The sequence below is a fragment of the Ptiloglossa arizonensis genome, chromosome 4 (assembly GCF_051014685.1).
Source record: "Ptiloglossa arizonensis isolate GNS036 chromosome 4, iyPtiAriz1_principal, whole genome shotgun sequence".
Lineage (NCBI taxonomy): Eukaryota > Metazoa > Arthropoda > Insecta > Hymenoptera > Colletidae > Ptiloglossa > Ptiloglossa arizonensis.
In genome coordinates this window covers 11,446,456-11,464,750 of record NC_135051.1, presented here as the reverse complement: position 1 = coordinate 11,464,750, position 18,295 = coordinate 11,446,456, and the positions used below count along the sequence as shown (strand labels likewise).

At 30.6% G+C, this 18,295-nt stretch overlaps 1 protein-coding gene across 1 annotated transcript in view; it reads left to right on the top strand.

Annotated features, from left to right (window-relative positions):
• LOC143146118 (protein Wnt-11b-2) overlaps window positions 1-18,170 on the top strand; it is a 30,322-nt gene extending 12,152 nt beyond the window's left edge. The window contains exon 5 of the mRNA XM_076310129.1: window positions 17,551-18,170. Within this exon, the coding sequence (XP_076166244.1) occupies window positions 17,551-17,725 (175 nt within the window). The 3' untranslated portion in view covers window positions 17,726-18,170. The remainder of the gene's footprint in view (window positions 1-17,550) is intronic.
• The last annotated feature ends 125 nt before the right edge of the window (window positions 18,171-18,295 follow it).

Sequence of the window (18,295 nt, the reverse complement as noted above, 5' to 3'; positions counted from 1 at the left end):
ATGAATAAGTGTTCAGAAGTCGAAGATCACCATATTGTGCATCCACTATATGCATGTTAATCAATTACATTGCATTGATATTACAATGTAATAAATGTAAAAAATTAATGTAATTTTGTAACAATCTTGTAGATATTTCTCTAAATGTTAAAAAAATAGAGATCTTGCAAACAGTGTTCGAAATAAAAGTTATGCATAGTTTTACGCGAAATAGAATTCTAAAATAACAAATGTAGATTCATGAGAAAGAAAAAAGTTGATCCCGAAATGACCTTGAAAACGTCTGCTAAATTAATAGTATTAAATTTATAGTATTATAGTATTAAGCCATTTGAATCTCTTTTCAAAATCATGAAAGATGCGTTTCACACTTTTTTCTTATTGGTTGTTTATAAGATGTATTATTATGTGAACTTAAATGGAACCCCCTGTATACAAATATAAATAACAAATAAAAAAAAACAAAAACAAAGTTAATCATGATTAGCAGTCGCAATACATTTTCCATTGTCTTCATCGAAAATATCATCTTTCCTCGATAAACGTCATTTATTTTGCGTCAATTTCTGATAACTGCATAATTTTTTCCCCTTTCATATAGATAAATTTGGATAGTTATAAATAATCTCGTTCAAAAATCTTATGGCCAAAAAACATCTACGACAACTACTGTATGAAACATGAAGCAACATGTAGCAGGAAATTCTTGAAAAACCAATTGCTTCAGATATTACAAACCGTTATCAAACAAAAGAACAGATTTTTCAACGAAAAAACGATTTAAGAAACAGTTGCTCAAATCATTATAAAAAAGAACTAAAAGAAAAAATACAAATGAAAAATGCAAACACTTACATTGTCTATTATCTTCCCTTGACAAACTGAAATGTTCTAAGCTATTTTAAAATTGTTTATCATACTCGATGGTTAGTTTGCAAAATGATTCTAAACTTTTGGTTGACAGTGTACATATGTATGTTGGAAGCGCCTGAGTACCTACCCATTGAAATAGAAACGCAAGAAGAAAGTATTAATTCTACAACAGTAATCGCAAGTCGTTGCATATGAAATGATTGATCTTAAGCGGCCCATACACGGTTGAGGTTTACGAGAGTTTTATCCGTTCGTTTATCGGGATCTTTCTCGAGAAAAACACTCGGGCGAAAGACAATCAACTAACAATAAGTCGTGGGCCACCTATGATCCGGATGTAGCAAAATTTGGTACTCTCGTGACTTTGTTAAAAATGATTAGACCAACAGAAATTGTGGACCACCTATGATCCGGATGTAGCAAAATTTGGTACTCTCGTGACTTTGTTAAAAATGATTAGACCAACAGAAATTGTGGACCACCTATGATCCGGATGTAGCAAAATTTGGTACTCTCATGACTTTGTTAAAAATGATTAGACTAACAGAAATTGTGAACCACTAAACAAACATCATTATCTTGACCAAAGACTAATCATCCATACGTGCTTAGATGCCTTACTAATGTTAAACTGATAAACATTTCATTATTTGTCACGTTATCATATTTTACTACAATCGGTTGATTATTGTTTCAAAGAAGGAAGAATTTGTATTCATCGAGTCGACACGCTTCATAGACAAATGTCAACTTGTAACAATTCCACTTATTCAGCTTTTGTCCGCAATACCTCGTATAAGTTACCTGCAATTGGGTTATATTCAACTATAATTCTGGATTGCTCGATATCGAAACTTTCATGAACTGTACTTTCTCTGAATGCTGTGCTAACAATTTCAATCCTAGTCGCTGCAACGTGTCTCAATACAGCATTACACAAGAAAATTATACGAATATCGTTCTTATTTATCTTTCAGTTCGTCTGATAACAATATTCACGTCCGTAAATTTACAAAAATGTGACTGAATAACTCTTGCAGGGGAGCTTTAGATTGATACATGATAATTGACATCTATAATATACAAGGTGTCCCAAAAGTATCTAGATGTTCTTGTTCAACACGGTGCGTTTCAATTAAATTTCTTAATCGCATAATCACATATGTATGCACTTCAATATGGGATGCAAATATGAAGTCAAAGATAAGTAATACGCAAAGCTCGAAACATTAATTATTACTTATTCACGTGTGCTTGTAATTAGTCATGTACAGATTTAGACTACCAACGTAGAAACTATACTATCTGTAGAAGTATAGTTTACAAAATTTTCTTGAAATCGATCATAATCGTGATACGTTATTTGAAAAATACATTTTTGCAAATACACCATGAATTTATTCCCGCTCTAAACTGAAATTAATACAAATTATAAGAACAATTTTAACATATTACAAATACATTCAACTTTTATAAAAAATACATATATAAACATGTCACTAACCAAGAACCTTACTCATACAATTGATGAAATCCCTTCTGATCATACTTATTACTATTTTACATCATTTAGTATAACAATTTTTTATATCAATAGATATTAATCGTTATATATATCGTAAACACATATACACTTTCTAAGTGTTAAGCAAAGCCTATCTTAATTATTCCTTTTTTAATGCTTTTTAACAAAGCCTATCTTAATTATTCCTTGTTTAATGCTAATATAGTTTTGCCAGTGATATTTGGTAACTACTGCTAATTGTCTCTCATATTTCACGGTGTAAAATTATTATGATTTTTATTCGTAAATTATTTTTTTTAATCAAATTTATTTTTCAACTATTTTATGTGTGACATTTGAGACATTTCATTGTTTAAAACTTGAGGCTACCATTTCAAGATAACCATTAGCACTGAATAAACATTGCAAGTAAACATTTCGTGTAGCAAAATGCATATAGATAGGTAACATTGCTCGATACAACAAAAACCTGCAAATAATTATGTTTCAAGATATTTTCAATCCATGATATATACTATTCCTTGGTTAACAAACCAATTCTGTTACCAAAAGTACGAAAAACAATTCGAAATGAACGCTATAACTCGTAAACCAAATATTTTCCTCCAGCCTGACTTAGGTTATTTGAAAAAGCATTGAATAGAGTAAAATTGATATAATTTATTATCGAAATTTGAAAAATGTATATTTTGCTAAAATGATTAATAACTTTTTCTAATCGGTTAAATCGGTAGAATGGATATAAATTGTGTAAAATAAAAATAACCCATACAAATTGTATAACATCTGAAAGCAGTAATTTTTTCTATTTTTTTCGTGACAATTTCATTAAAATATCTTCAAACGTTCAAAAATTAATTTTAATTAATTAATGTTAATTAATTAATTTTGATTTTCACCGGGCAACAACTTCATAATCTCTGGTGCCCCTCTCTTTAAATTTAGAAGAGAATTTACAACGAGAATTGATTACAACCACATACATTTATTTGGAAGAGATAAATTTTTCTTGAAGTAAATCCACAGGTGAGGGGCGGAGAGCTTTAATCGATTTTAAATAAACTCCTTTCTTTGAAATTTACCGTATTTCATCAATATATACAGAGATTCTTTAAACACCCTGTATATTAATGATTACGAATCGATCATTTCAAATGCAATATCTTGGTAACTAATATACATAGACAAGATTGGTTACACGATCTAGTGAAGTAATGCATTCAATATATGTATTATGGAATAAGTAGCATCCCGTACAATACCGATATCTTATGATCGGAAAAAGTTGTAATGAAAGGTTTAAAGCTCTCCAATAGAAATACGTACAGCTCTCAAATAGAAATGAATACCTTAAATAAACAAATGCAAATATTCTGATATTCATATGCCATTGTATACTCTTTAAAATCTTGGACTGCATTGTACATTTCAAACGCATAAAGGTATACAAATATGTAAATTCTTATTCGGTATATTATCTAATAACTTGAATTATATGTGTTCAAAAAGAGAATGTAAAAAGTAAATCTGACTTACTACGAGATATTTGAACGAAATAATATTAAATAGATTTATTTTAATTCATTATAGATACAATATTGTACAGTACCAGTTTACCTAGCTGAGTACATCGTCGTATCATATAAACATTGTAACATTTACTTATTTACTCTTCTTTGTCTGATTCTTAGCTAGTTACATTAAGTAACTTGCGTAATAATCACCCAAATGGAAATTATTTAACTGTGAATATTATAAGTCTAAGCACTACTTTTAGCCTTCTGTTTCAAAATAATTTGAACGTGCAAAGAGCTAATATTGCCGCCAATTTCTTCAACCTGTTACACAGATACAACCAGAAATTGCAACTCATTCAGAAATAAGTTTCTCGAAAAAGCAAAATGATTGCAAACTGTTCTAACTAGAAAAGATTCTCATACATTAGTTTTGATTCTGGTTTTAATATCGGTACTCGTATCGGGCCTATATCTACTCTATAACGCTTTCATATCGGTTTTCATACCGGTTCTTTATCTTCCCCTTGGAGTGAATATTCTTTTTTTAAAACTATAATTGCTTTATTAAACCAAAGTACTCTGGCAAGGTCCGACAGACCTCAATCGACAAATATTGCTTTACGACTAATAAATGCATTACACCTGATGCCCGAATTTTTGTACACCTTTCCAATGATTCACTGGGCACGTGTTAACGTACCTACTGCTAGTGTTTTCTGAGCTAATAATTACATATTCTAAAATAAAGATGCAGTAACTTCTATGACAGGCCAGTGAAACAATAATGTTTCGATCAAAGTAAGTATAACTGCTAAAATTTGTATTCAGTATCGAAATGTGCCACAATGAAAAGAAAGGATATGAAATTTGACATATATTAGAGAAAAGAGTGCAAAATAGTCACAGTGACTGAGAAGCTGTTAAAGCGAGTAGAAAACAGTTGAAATGAGTGAAAAATGGTGAAAATCAGTCAGATATATTCAATACTTGAATCGTGTTAACGATTTTATACACTTTTAACATATTATTGGGGAAAATAATGCAATTCGATTATTTCTACAAGATTTTATTCTCGATAAAACTTTTCTATAAATTGGATAGAAAAATATTAAACGCATTCGTTTTTATCAACATAATTTATTTTACTATTCTATTCTTAAATGCATTCTTTTTTTGCAACAGCAAGTAAAGAAATTTGTTATCTATTATTCTGTCGAACATATTGTTAATTTCAAGCATTTGTTTGATACATTAGTTGTTTAATTTTGAACCATTCAAATATGTTTGTGCTTGCAGTATATACAAAATAGTTTTATAATGATAAAGTAAAAAATATAAAATTGTTACTTTTCCGTAGCGAGGCCGAGTGAGAGAGAATACTGCGTCATTGGCGAAGCTTTCTAATCAAATGTTAGCTATTAAGAAACAGAATGATTTCGTTCCCGTTTATATACTATCACGGATTCGATAAGTTTCTCGTAATGAAAAAACGTCAAAAAGTGTTTCACTTTGCGGAGAATAACCTTATAAATACACAATGGCAAATATGTAGAAAAATTTTCGTTAGTGAAAAAAATTCTATCGCGCGTGCGTATCTTATCGTTCTTAAATAATTGTAATGATTCTAAAAACTCAAAAGGTGAACGAAAAATCGCAGTTACGTTAACTAAGCTTAAAATTGTAGGAAAATTGGTACATGGTTATTGTCGATTCAGTCGATTTTTGATCTTCGATGATTTTAAAGTACAGTGATGTGTCTTACTAATCAGCTAAAACTATGTAAAATCATTAAAATTACATAAAATTTTGAATAGGATAATTTTACAATTCTCCGATGTTAGAGTCTATGGACTTAAAATTTATTTTATCATAAGCCTTTGTAGACTAAGTCTAGGCAAAAATGTTAAAAAATATATGTACATGAAAAATGTATATGCATAACTTAATAAATATCTTACACTGGATTTATCAAGACTGGAAAGTTCTGTCTTAATAGTTAGAAAATTAGTGGCAACTTATAATAGTCAATAACATAAAAAACAATGTATAATTTTATTGTTTTAATCCTTGGAAACTTTAAATCCCAACCTCTTGCCTATATACGCTTTATGAAAGATATACTGAGGAAAATGTAAGGGAAAAAACTTGTTAGTGGTTAACTCCAATATCTTGTAATATCTTTGAACACTTTACGAGCTGCGATTCGACGCAAGTGTAACTTTATTTCTGTCTCCGAACTAGTCAACTAATCGTTATCTGGTACTAATAAAATACTTCCATCGTGTACATCCGCTCGATTCTTCACTTTTTTCTCTGACCATCGTGTTATACCAGCCACACACAACGAATTCCTTCGCTCGATCTTAGTTATCTTCGGCATAGCCAGATACTGGCTTGTTTATGCGACTGTGCCGGTAATTACCTATGAGAGAAGACCTTCGAGATAGGACAGAAACCCATTTTTCGTCGTGATCAGGAAACCTGTTCCCGAAATCAAATAAATCCTCTATTTTACGATATTTGAACAATCTCCTTGATTCAGTACCGCTACGAGCATTCGATGACGTAACATCTGAGAATTGTACATTCGTCCACATAATGCAATAATTATAATAAAAAATTAATGAAATTTATAACTTCGCTACCAATCATTTTATAATATATTGAATTTTCTAATTTGTAAATCAGTATTTTCATTCTGTTGAATAATTTGAAAATTAATTGAAAATCTCCTTAAATGAGAGAAACAAATTAATTCCACTTCGTGATATACGTCATAAATATTTGATTAAATTACAAAAATTGTTTAATGTTGGTTAGAAAAAGATATTCAGTAATTGTTCATCAAAATAGTATACATTGAACAAATTTAAGTACATTTTATTTTTTGCTACTTTTTCGCCAGAAATTAAAATTAAAATCATGAATGCAACAATTAGCTTATCATAATTATCTCGAATTTAATGAAACGTAACGTGGTTGTTATATTTCTTTAATAGAAATGAAATTCGACTTATTAAGATTTTCCAGGCCCCCTAAAATAAATATATGTTATCTCATTGATAGACATATTTTCCTTATCTCAAATAGAGACTTAAGTGTTAAGAGCATAGGATGTTCAGTTCAAATCGAAAAGTTATCGAACATCGCATACGAAGTTGCTCGCAGTGTTATGTATATTTGATACCGATTTTTATTCTAAATCAAATCGTGACGTGTTTTTACTTTTCGAAAACAGTGGTTTTAAAAATTATGTTATGGTGTTAGAAAAAGTGAGTGATTCATTTGAATTCAATATTTCTGACTCGGTTTAAGTCTGTTATACGTGAAAAATTAAATTTTAATAATAATATGTTATTAAACTAATAGTGTGTTGATCGATATATCGATTAGCTTTTAAAAAAGTACGAGTTGTGATTAAATTTAAAGTTTCCTATTCCTGAAGAAATAATGTTACAATTTGCATCTTCTTCGTCCATATCAGTAAGTGTTAAATTGAGTTGAATCGCTCAAAAATTATCCTAACAAAGGGTTTGATTTTGTTAATAAGAAAAAAGTGAAATCTGATAATAAATAATTCATAATTGATTTGATTAAGGAGTATCCAAAGTTTACAGTTCATATTAGAAAACATTGCGAAAATTTATTAAAACAAAAAACTTTAGCAGAAGGAAAATTTGTGTCTTTATGCTGTTGCCAAGTTCACCAAGCTTTAGTATGATAAAATAAGAAAGAATGTGGAAGATCTAAATTATTTTTATCCGAATTACTATACCTCATAACAATTAAAAAATTGTTATCCCCACGAAAAATCTATAACCATCACTGAGCAAGAACAAAAATAAAACTACAAGATTTGTTAAATCACCCTGCTTAATATGGTTATAAAATGGAAACGTAATGAAACATACATCAAATCAAATAGCATATAAATAAAATTTTACTTCTATTGCTTTTGACCTCGCTGACGATTCTGATGTATAATTTATTATCAGTTTGATTCCGATTAAACTTTTTGATAGTAAGTAGTCTTATGGCAAAACGAAAAAACATCATCGACTCGATTCTATAGTCTCGTACAATTTTAATTTATCAGAGAAAATATAAATATTGTCATCTTTTACAGAAAAAATGAAGAAAATAGATTCTCCCGAACCTTGCAAAAAAACTATTTATCAGTATATTTTATCGTATTACTGACCATGTACAGTGACAATGATTGAAGGTAAAATTTGTAATATTGTTAATATTTACAAATTTTTACATGCATAAAAAATTGTTACTTACAAAAGAATATAAAAAAATCTATTATCTATAAATAATATTAAATTTGTAAATATTGTTTATAAATAATATTTTTTCTTATATACTCTTGTATGTAACAGTTATTATTACATATCATTCATAAGGAAAGAAATAAAGTACTACAATAACGTGAGTAAATAATTCATTTTGTCTTTTATTGTGTTTTTTATGCATTTAGGCCATTATACAAATAATTAATTTGAATTAATGCAGTAGGTGTACTGGATAAATCGCGACCTTCTCCCATTCCAATGCCACTGTACTACTTACCTTCCCTCGCTCCTCCTAATCAAGTCGAAGAGAACCCGATGTGGCCACACTAATCGAACCTATCTTCTTTCCTTTTTTACACGGAAAAATCTTTCGAAGACTCCCCTGAGGATAGTGTGAGATTCCCTACAACCCCGAATGTCCGAATGCGGAACCTACCCACTAAAACACCACGGTGACTGCAAATAACATAACAACCGGTATCCCCCTGCTTACTGTACAATACAGTGTCTTCGCGCGCTCTGTTTCTTAACCGAAAGGGGGCGTTTACCTTTCTTCCTATCACTGTGTCAGAACGTCCGGGGGCAGGACAGAGTCACGCTGCTTCACCGCCCCTCTTTCCGTGGAGCCGCACGAAAGAATAGCTGTGACTTCCAATCTCACGATCAGACGCAATTGGGCGAGTGGTTCCTTCACCTTTCACTGTCCGCGACTTATATCTTAGAATGACTCAAAAAAGTATTCATAAGATATTGTAATACTTATACTCCCTCCCTACGATGGAGGGAAGAGTGGAACTGCCCCTTTTGTGTTTTAATATTTGTAGGTTGACGTGGCGCCGCCAACTTACAACTCTAATTTCAGTCACTGCATTCAAAAAAGCAATACAAAAAGGCAGTAATATTGTAAAACATTTCCATCGCTCTAATTTAGTTATATAATATTAACTATTCTGATTCTGATTTACTATGCAGATTAACTGCACTATTCTACATTCTTACGCCCGGCACTCTCACTTTTCTCTGACTTAACCAGTGACTCTCGATTGCTCTTCATACTTATCTACTCAAACACACAGTAAACAGTCATACCATGTATCACTCAACCTAAAACTCCATGTATAGCTTACTGCTGACTTAAAGTCCGCGGTAACAGGAATGCTAGAAAAGTGGAAGGGGTACACATAGTTCGCTATTCGTCGCAGCAGTTACAGACATGTGTGGACTGACTGACGAAGAAGGTAGCGAGATAGAGAGAGTAAATGAGAAACAAGTGGCAGACTAGTGTTTTTACAATATGCTAGGAGAGCATTGATTATACAATTACTAGTAGAAGTAAATAAAATTATTTTCAAGAAGAAAAATAATTTGATAAAAATTTAATTTAAACATAAGTTAAAATAAATGAAATTCATTTTAAAAGAAATTATATACAGGCTGTGGCACATAACTGTTGTTACGATTTTTCAGGCACTTTTAATAGTTTGATGAAAAAATGTTTCAGACAAAAGTTAATCAGTTTCTGGTCAGTTACAAATTTAAATGTAAAAAAATTTTCTTGATAAATATCATAATAGCTTTCATGTGTTGAAAATGTATTTTCCATTACTTTTTTAAAAAGATGTATATTTTTCTTTAAGAAAAAACTTAATTTTCTAGTATTTATTATTCTGTTCACCCTCTATTTTTTATATGAGGCAATAGCAATATTAAATTTTAATACCTGTGGAACATTGTTCTCTTGGAAAACATAGCTTAATTCTTTTTTGTGAAAAATGACTAGAGTTAAGTCGAAGTAATAGAAATGATTTTGAAATATAATCAATTTTCCTTAATGGAATATAATATTCTTTTTTACATTAACTTTTATGAAAAAAACAAACGTTTTATGCATTAAATGTAAGCATGAACGAAACCTCAATAGTTTATAGTCTCCAAGCTTCATATTTACATATTAAGATAGGGGCGCAATTAAAATCTGTTCCTACTACTATGGTAGAGGGCGTGGCTAAGGTTCAGAATGTGCGGCTTAGGTGGGGATGGGCGGTCCGTTCCTTCTTTGCCCCTGTACCACCCCGCAAGACTTGAAGTCAGCAGAAGACGATACCTGTAATTGTATCTTATTTCGGAAAGGAAAACACCGACAATGATTTCTTCCACTTTAAATCTTCGAATCTTTTTCAGAAAAGACAAAGTTAATCCGATCATTTCTGTAGAAATTTTCGACGAATAGTCTGTTAGTGTTAGCAAATTTTTAAGAGATGTCGAGGGCAATTATACCCAAGCTATTTTTTACCACACGATTTATGACAGGTTAGATACTGCGTGTAGACATCCAAATGTTCTTGCACGAGTGGAACTCAAACCACTTGTCAATAAGTAACGGTTTGAACGGTACTGAAAACTCAAAAATACAATAGGCCCGAAAAAGCCACGTCATGCAACGCAACGTGCTCATATCTCGAAGGACTCGTGAATTTGTTGAGTGAGAAAGGAATATTCTACTTCTGAAGACAATATTAAAAAGAATCAAGAAAACATTAGTGATGAAAGAAAGAGAAGAGACAAGTGTTCCTGAAGAAGAAGAGGCACCAGAGAAGAAGAAAAACGAAGATTTGCATTTGACATACGAATTAATAAAACAACATGTGTACAATATATATATGCTACCTGTCGTGTAATTCGTTATACAATTGGTGAGGGAGAACACTCTAAATTCTTAAAAGTAAATAAGTACATATAATTAAATCGAATCGACTTCCGTCCTTTTAAATCTAGTGGTGAGACATTGATGTGTGAGACAAAATATTATGTCTTATGTTCTAAACACTGAAGCCACCAAAGACTCAAACAAACTATGATTTGCCACCGCCATGTGCCCTCTCGCTCTTTCGCAGTCTCGCATTCGCCGTAACAACTACAAAAGCAGAGAATATTGAGACTACTTACAACGAAACACGAAAGACGACTTACAACGAGACAATACTGTATCCATTTTCATCAAAAACCAACAACAGGCTTAAGTGAACAAAAATTAATACTTTCTCCTAGAAGGTAGGGTTCTAGTTGTTATATGTCTGAGCGACTTGTAAGCAACATGAATGTAATTTTATCCATCAGATAGAACTGTTACCAAACTGTAGCTTTCACAAATAGTGACTATTACATCGAATGTCACGTGAAGAGGCTGTAATATATATGAAAAAATCGAAAACATTCACAATTGGGTGAAACAATTTGAAGACACAAATACTGTTGATGACTTACCACAAAATGGTTTGAAAAACAACAGATAGGGAAGATAAACGGGTTGGGCAAATGTTTGCCACAAATCTTTATCTATTCCTGCGTCGTGAGGAAATATTGGAAAAGAAAAATTAAATTATATCCCGTGAGACCGTTCAAAGCGGCTTACGTACTCAGAATGTAAAATATTGAAGCATAATTAAGAAACCTCTTAATTGTGCTTTCTCTCCGAGAAGCACATCGAGCAAAAGACTGCCCAGGCATACGCAAATGTCGGTCGAAATTAGAACAATGTAATTTTTTCGAAGAAAGCTTCTTCTTGGATAGATATAGAAGTAATACTCCTCAAACTTGGTCAACTTCCGCGATCAGACATCTTCAAAGGACTATTAAACGGCTTGTTTAACAATGCAGAGGTGCACATTTAGGGTTACTTCTCGAGGCAAGGATTTGGCACATTATCTGTTTTCACAGGTAATTTGGATGCCCAAAAGATAATAAAAATTCATCAGAGAACTTTAATACCATCTGCAGATAAGAGGTAAAGCGTATACGGATATTTCTTGTTCTTCCGGATAATTTACGAATACTCAAATATTCAACAAATTGATTAGTAAGAACTCTAGTTGGTACAATAATTCGTTCACAGTATGATCATAAATTTCTAACAGAATATTTATTCGTTGAAAGTAAGCAATTCGGGATCAGCGCGTTTTATATAAAGTAGAAACACAATTCCCAAGAGGTCGTTACTTGTTTAATTCTTGTCAAACTCAAGATCTCACTCAGGGATAAGTCACTATCTCCGCCAACTGGGAAGATCTTCGTATGAAACAGTGAAACGTAAATATAACACGAACCAGCTGCCACTTTTTAACAAAACCATCAGCTGACATTTACAGATCACAGACTTGATAAACAATAAAATATTTTCATTTTTGGTTTTATTCCGATGAAGACATATTAAGTGTTATAGTGAAATATATACTCTCCAAATCTTAACAAAAACTTCAATCAAATCTTGTTTAATTTCAGATGATATAAGTCGTATCGAAAGAACGAGTTATATCAATTACAAAATATTATTACACTTAACAAACCCTATGTTGAATCGGAATCTAAATATTATTTATATTTTACTTAAATTTATTCATTTTCTTCATTCGACATTTCATTTGAGCTATTCTCTATTGCAGCCAATCGCAGTATACTTTCAAATCATTCTCTACTTTTAGTGCTTATAAACTCCAAAAGAGTCCTCTGTCTTACTTCCCTTCTTCTGATATTCCTGGCTGTATAACTGTGAAAACTTCATTGTTTTAATTAACTACTTTGATTAAAACTTAAAATTATTAGTATTAAAATTAAATACTTTAATTTTACAAATTCTTGAATCGTAAATTTCATGTCTTCGTGCTTTGGAATTTTATGAAATATATCTTTCAATATAGTACACCAAGTCCTCGATGAATAATTACACAATTTTCCATCGAATGGTTTAGGATCTTTTTTGCTTTTTTCACAATATTAATATACTTAAGAGGTGTTTGAATAACTTCTATTCATTTTAAGAGAATCTTCTGAAACTCTTTATACTTACAAATAAGAAATGGATAAATACTATTATGAAAAAATCCACGCCAACAAATTAACCCGAGTTAAGTTGTTTTTGCACCTAATATCTCAAACGAACAAATTTTATTCTACATTTTCGACCTATTTTTTATGTGAAATCGCCCCTTTGTTAATTATACCACCAATATTAGGACATCCTGTAAAAATAATATTACAATTAATTTTAGTATATTTTGTAAAGTATTCGCGAGTATATATATTGAAGCAAATACGTATATATGTATATCTGTAAGCAATAATTCTTTTTTATGTTTTAGTGAAAGTCTCATTAAAGTATCTTGACTCGTTCAAAAGTTATTAATTTATGTCGATTTTCGCCGGATGGCAATTTCACTGCCTCTTGCTCCATCCTCGTAAAGGGAACATTTACAGATAGATCTACAAGTATTCAAAATTTGAAGTAAATACATAAGTGACGGAAGAATTTTGTTATTTTTTACCAAAGCCTTTTATCGGTCCCCTGGTGTTCGTTACAACTGAGTTCGACTGTATATTTATTTGATAATATTATTCTTGCTGTTGAAAAAAGAAACACGTCTGATAATTAAATTTATCAAAACCGATAATCGCTTCTAACTCTGATATGGTTACTTTTTGGATCAACATTGATGAAGCATTATTAACTGAGCTAAGTGAGTGTGTCCTAAATATTCTGGATAGAATCCTGATAAATAGAAGAGTTTTACTTCATAATTCGTAAACATCCAATTTTTTACCCTTTACTTTGCTTCGTTTATTTTTATCAGGACTGAACGTATGCAACGTACCATAAATTTGTGAATATCCTGCATCTTGCAGCTCGTTTCGACAAAAATTGATACAAAGTAAACAATTTATCGAAAATTAATTCTTAACGAAGGATGCTCCAAGGGCTCCAAGTAATTTCAAAAGTCGTATCACAATCGTTGTTAACGCAAGTAGGAACAAGTAAAAAATGAAAGACCCTTCTTTCGTCAGTGATTGCATTCGCTACGGATTTTCCGGCGGTAAGGCGAAAGGAACCTCTTTGTCGCCCTCAATTATTCACACCTCGGTCTTCATGAATTAAGATCACCCACGGCATTCCCGGAATGGTGACTGGTTCTAGCAGGCAGAGAAAGTGTATGGATAGACTCACAAGGAGAACCATTTTGGGTGATACTTTGTTTCGTTCGGTCCGTTCTATAAATCACGGCTTGAGTCAGCATTTGTGTTCCACGACAAAAATTAAAATCTCTTTCTCATTCTAATATCGATCGATTTTAATTGACGAAATAATAATTCTTACAATTGACGTAAAGCCTATTATTTTACAATTACAATAGATACTAACCATTTTAGTATCTATTTAACCTAAAATGTTCATGCTTACATTTTGGAAGCTGATACTAGATCAATATAATCGTATTTATATTATAGTAAACTTTAACATTTTTCCAACGAGCAAGTTTATATTAAGATAATGAGTAATGTAGCTTTCAAAGGATCATGTGAAATAGACGCGGCTAAAATTTATATTTAGAATCTTAAATCAATGTGCAATGAAAATATAAACAAATTTTAATATTTTCTTTTCTATTTTCTATACAGTTGACACTTTTTCGGTACTACCGTATTTCTTGGGAGGATGTGAAAACGCAATGAAACAAAATTTGTTCGGAGTGACATTTGAAAGCATTGTATCGTAGTATCAAATGTATTTGTGACTTAACTATAAGAACAGCTTCATTTCCTCTAATCTTTACTTCAGGTTGTATTGATAAATGCATTTTTACATTATAACCCAAAATATAGTTTTCAATATCAAAAAATGAAAATCGCTAAAACTTTCTTAGCATAGAGAGTCGTTTGAACAATTATGGACTGTTCGTGACAATGAAACTTCGAATTTGTATACATATTTAACATACTCAACTATAATTCTTAAGCATATGTACTGTACATTGCTTTTTAATTTATGATTCATGAAACATGCCATATATTCAACAACATTTAATGGTACATTTTCTTTGTTAGTATTAAGAGTATGTATCATCCACCTGCAAGAAGAAGACACAGTTGTATTTACTTACATTCCCACTCCAGTTACAATCCACTAGCCCACCTAGCATCATTATCATTAGTGTTATTGACAAAAGACGATGATATAGATCGGTAGCAATCATTTCAAGATCGAGTGAAAAAAAATAATTCATAGCATTAACGTAGCCTTCGAATGAAAACGTCGAAGCAGAATGATTTCTTTACTTCTTAGAGTAAGTCAGTGAGATTCTTCTAATAAAATGTGAATTTAATTCAATATCTTTAATAATCGTTAATGTTTTAAAATTCATTTACAGCTAAAAGAATTAATTTGTATTCATTAAAAATAATATAAATCCATTTAAACTCATTCCTATCTATATAAACTCTGCATAATTACAATTTACACAAAAGTAACTCATGTAAAAATGAAATAAAAGCATAACTTTTGTAATGTAAGAAAACAATATCAGAACATTATAATACATGTTTTATAATATAATTGACACTAGAAAGAAAACGAACGATACCTATCCAAATAGTTTTTTAACAAAACAGAATATATTAGTATATTAAATCGTATTATTAAATTAATATGGTATAATGTATTCTATAAATCGATATTTTATTCACAATGAAAGTTCAAACGGTTCGTTTAATATTTGTTCTATATTAAGACAGTTCTTGTAAAAAACGTGGAAATTTTTTGTTCGAATATTTAATCATAAAGGAACTAACGGATGACTAGTTTTGAACACGCTAATATTTCATTTCTCGCAACTAATATATGATGCCAGTTTCCTTCAGGCCCCACTGACTAGCTTGCCAGTTACAGCTTACAACCGGTAATTATAATCCTCCGTATAATTACACAAAGTGGGCGTGGTGAATGTTTATTACAGCACGGCTTTGCCCATTTCTCCGTGTACTTTTCAAAATTTTTTTTTTTGACACTGTACGCATTGCAACTTTGTATCACACATAACCGTCTCGTAACTGTCCCTGAAGCATTTTTATAGGATCGCTACGTTCATCGTGCAATGAACAACTGTTATTAAAATGTTACTGTTCCTTTCCTTAATTTTCCTAAAGTAATATTCGCATATTTTGTAAAATCGTTTAGAACTCGTTTTTAAGAAAAGACTTAATCAAGACTATCTTTCTGTAACATAATTTGTGTTTAAGTAGGTACAATAGCACTCTGCATCATTGTGTCCATAATTATGAGTATATTTATTACGTCTTGAACATATAAGTTTATAATGTTAGAAATTTTTTCATTTTTCATGCATTATAAACATCATAACATTATAAAAGTTTATCAATTCGTACATTTTATAAATTTAAAACTAATGTATAATAAAATGTGTGAAATTTACTAAGTGTCATTTTTATAATTACAATTAAATACGTTTAAAATTATAATTATACACTTTTAATTGCCTTGCAATTATGTTAAATACACTGTTTATTTGGACTCCCCTATACAATTACACAGAATTAAAAAATAAAGTACTTTATTGACAACTAATGTTTCTTTTATCAATTATCAAATTATTCAGTACTTTTAAGTTAATAAACTAGCAAACAGTTGTTTCAAATAATAAATAATATTAACTTTATTCGCATCTTTATGGAAAATTCATTATTTGTGAATGACATACAATTTATTTAATAGTTTCAACAAAATAACAAAACATAAATTAATCTAATAGTGCCTAATTTTGACAACAATATGTGTGTCGTATCTTCGGTTTGAGTTGCAAGTGGATCATTATCAAGAGACCAGTTTATTGGCTGTACGATGATAATTGAGTCCAATATTTGATTGTAATCAATGTTATCATTATTCAGGTCTTGGTTATCGTATGTAATTAATTACTACACACTTTTATTATGATCATATATCTAATAAAACTATTGTTTTTATATATTATATTTCTATACTAAAACAAGAAGATAAAAAATTTTCCATTAAAATTTTTATTTCGCTAGATGTATAAAATAAATATATATATTAAGGGTACCAAATCCTTCATCTGGAAGAAATAAAGTTTATATCGGATTTATTCGGATTTAATACGATGGACAAGAATCCTTTTTTTTTTATTTGAAAAACTTTTTATCTAGACTAAGAGACAAAGAAACAGCCAACTTTGTCTTGCTGAATAGTAAATATTGTAAACTTTACAGGCCAAGGAATAAAATCGAGAATAGAAAATAATGTAACAATTTTTACATTTTCTAAAATATATAAACGTTAACTTGAATATTAAAATTTTCTTGTATTGCAAAATCGACAAGGAATTTAAAGCCCGACAAGTAACTTTTTCTGTTAGTCCCCAATTACTAAATGTTTCCGGATTAAAATGAGAATAATCTGTACCCTAAAATATGAATTAATATCGTAGAATAACAATATATAAAATACACTGTACAATAATAATTTTCTGTTCAGGCAATGTAATGGCAGCAGTTCTGGTTACGAGGGTTGCGAGTATCTCTGTTGTGGACGAGGACATATCACTAAAACGGAGGAAGTTCTGGAAAGATGTGATTGCAAGTACGTTAGCTGTTGTTACGTAAAATGCAAGACGTGCAGAAAAATCGTGAAAACCTATGAATGCAAATGAATCCAGAGAAACGAAAAAGTCTAATCAAGACCGACGTTCATCGAGTCTAAATAAAAGATACATTTGCACCATTATTCATGGGAGAACTGCAAATGCAGTCCACCATTATGTTTAAAAAATTAAACTTATTTATATGGTATGATTAATTGTCGTCAGAATTTAAAACGATGAAGGAATATTACGAAACACATATTTGTAGCTGTTTTTAGAGATCATCGTAATTGCATCGAAATGTGTACGAACAGCGGGTTAATGATTATTGCGGTAATCATCAGTAATGAGAGTGTTTACGCAAACGTGATTAATAGTAACACTTCATAGAACCCTTATTTATATCGTCTGCTATTTATTGAACTTTGTGTCTTCAATATGTTGCAAATATAGCACAGTGTTGTCGGTCAACAAATTCTAAACTGTTAAAATGTTATTATGAAAACATTCGTCGCAAACTTTGTGGCACGGCAGCAAATTAAAAAAAAAAAAAAAAAAAAACAAATCAAGGAATACTCACAATTTGGTGACAAAGTATCAATTTACAAAGTCAAGTTCAAAGGCAACACTGTTTTAGCC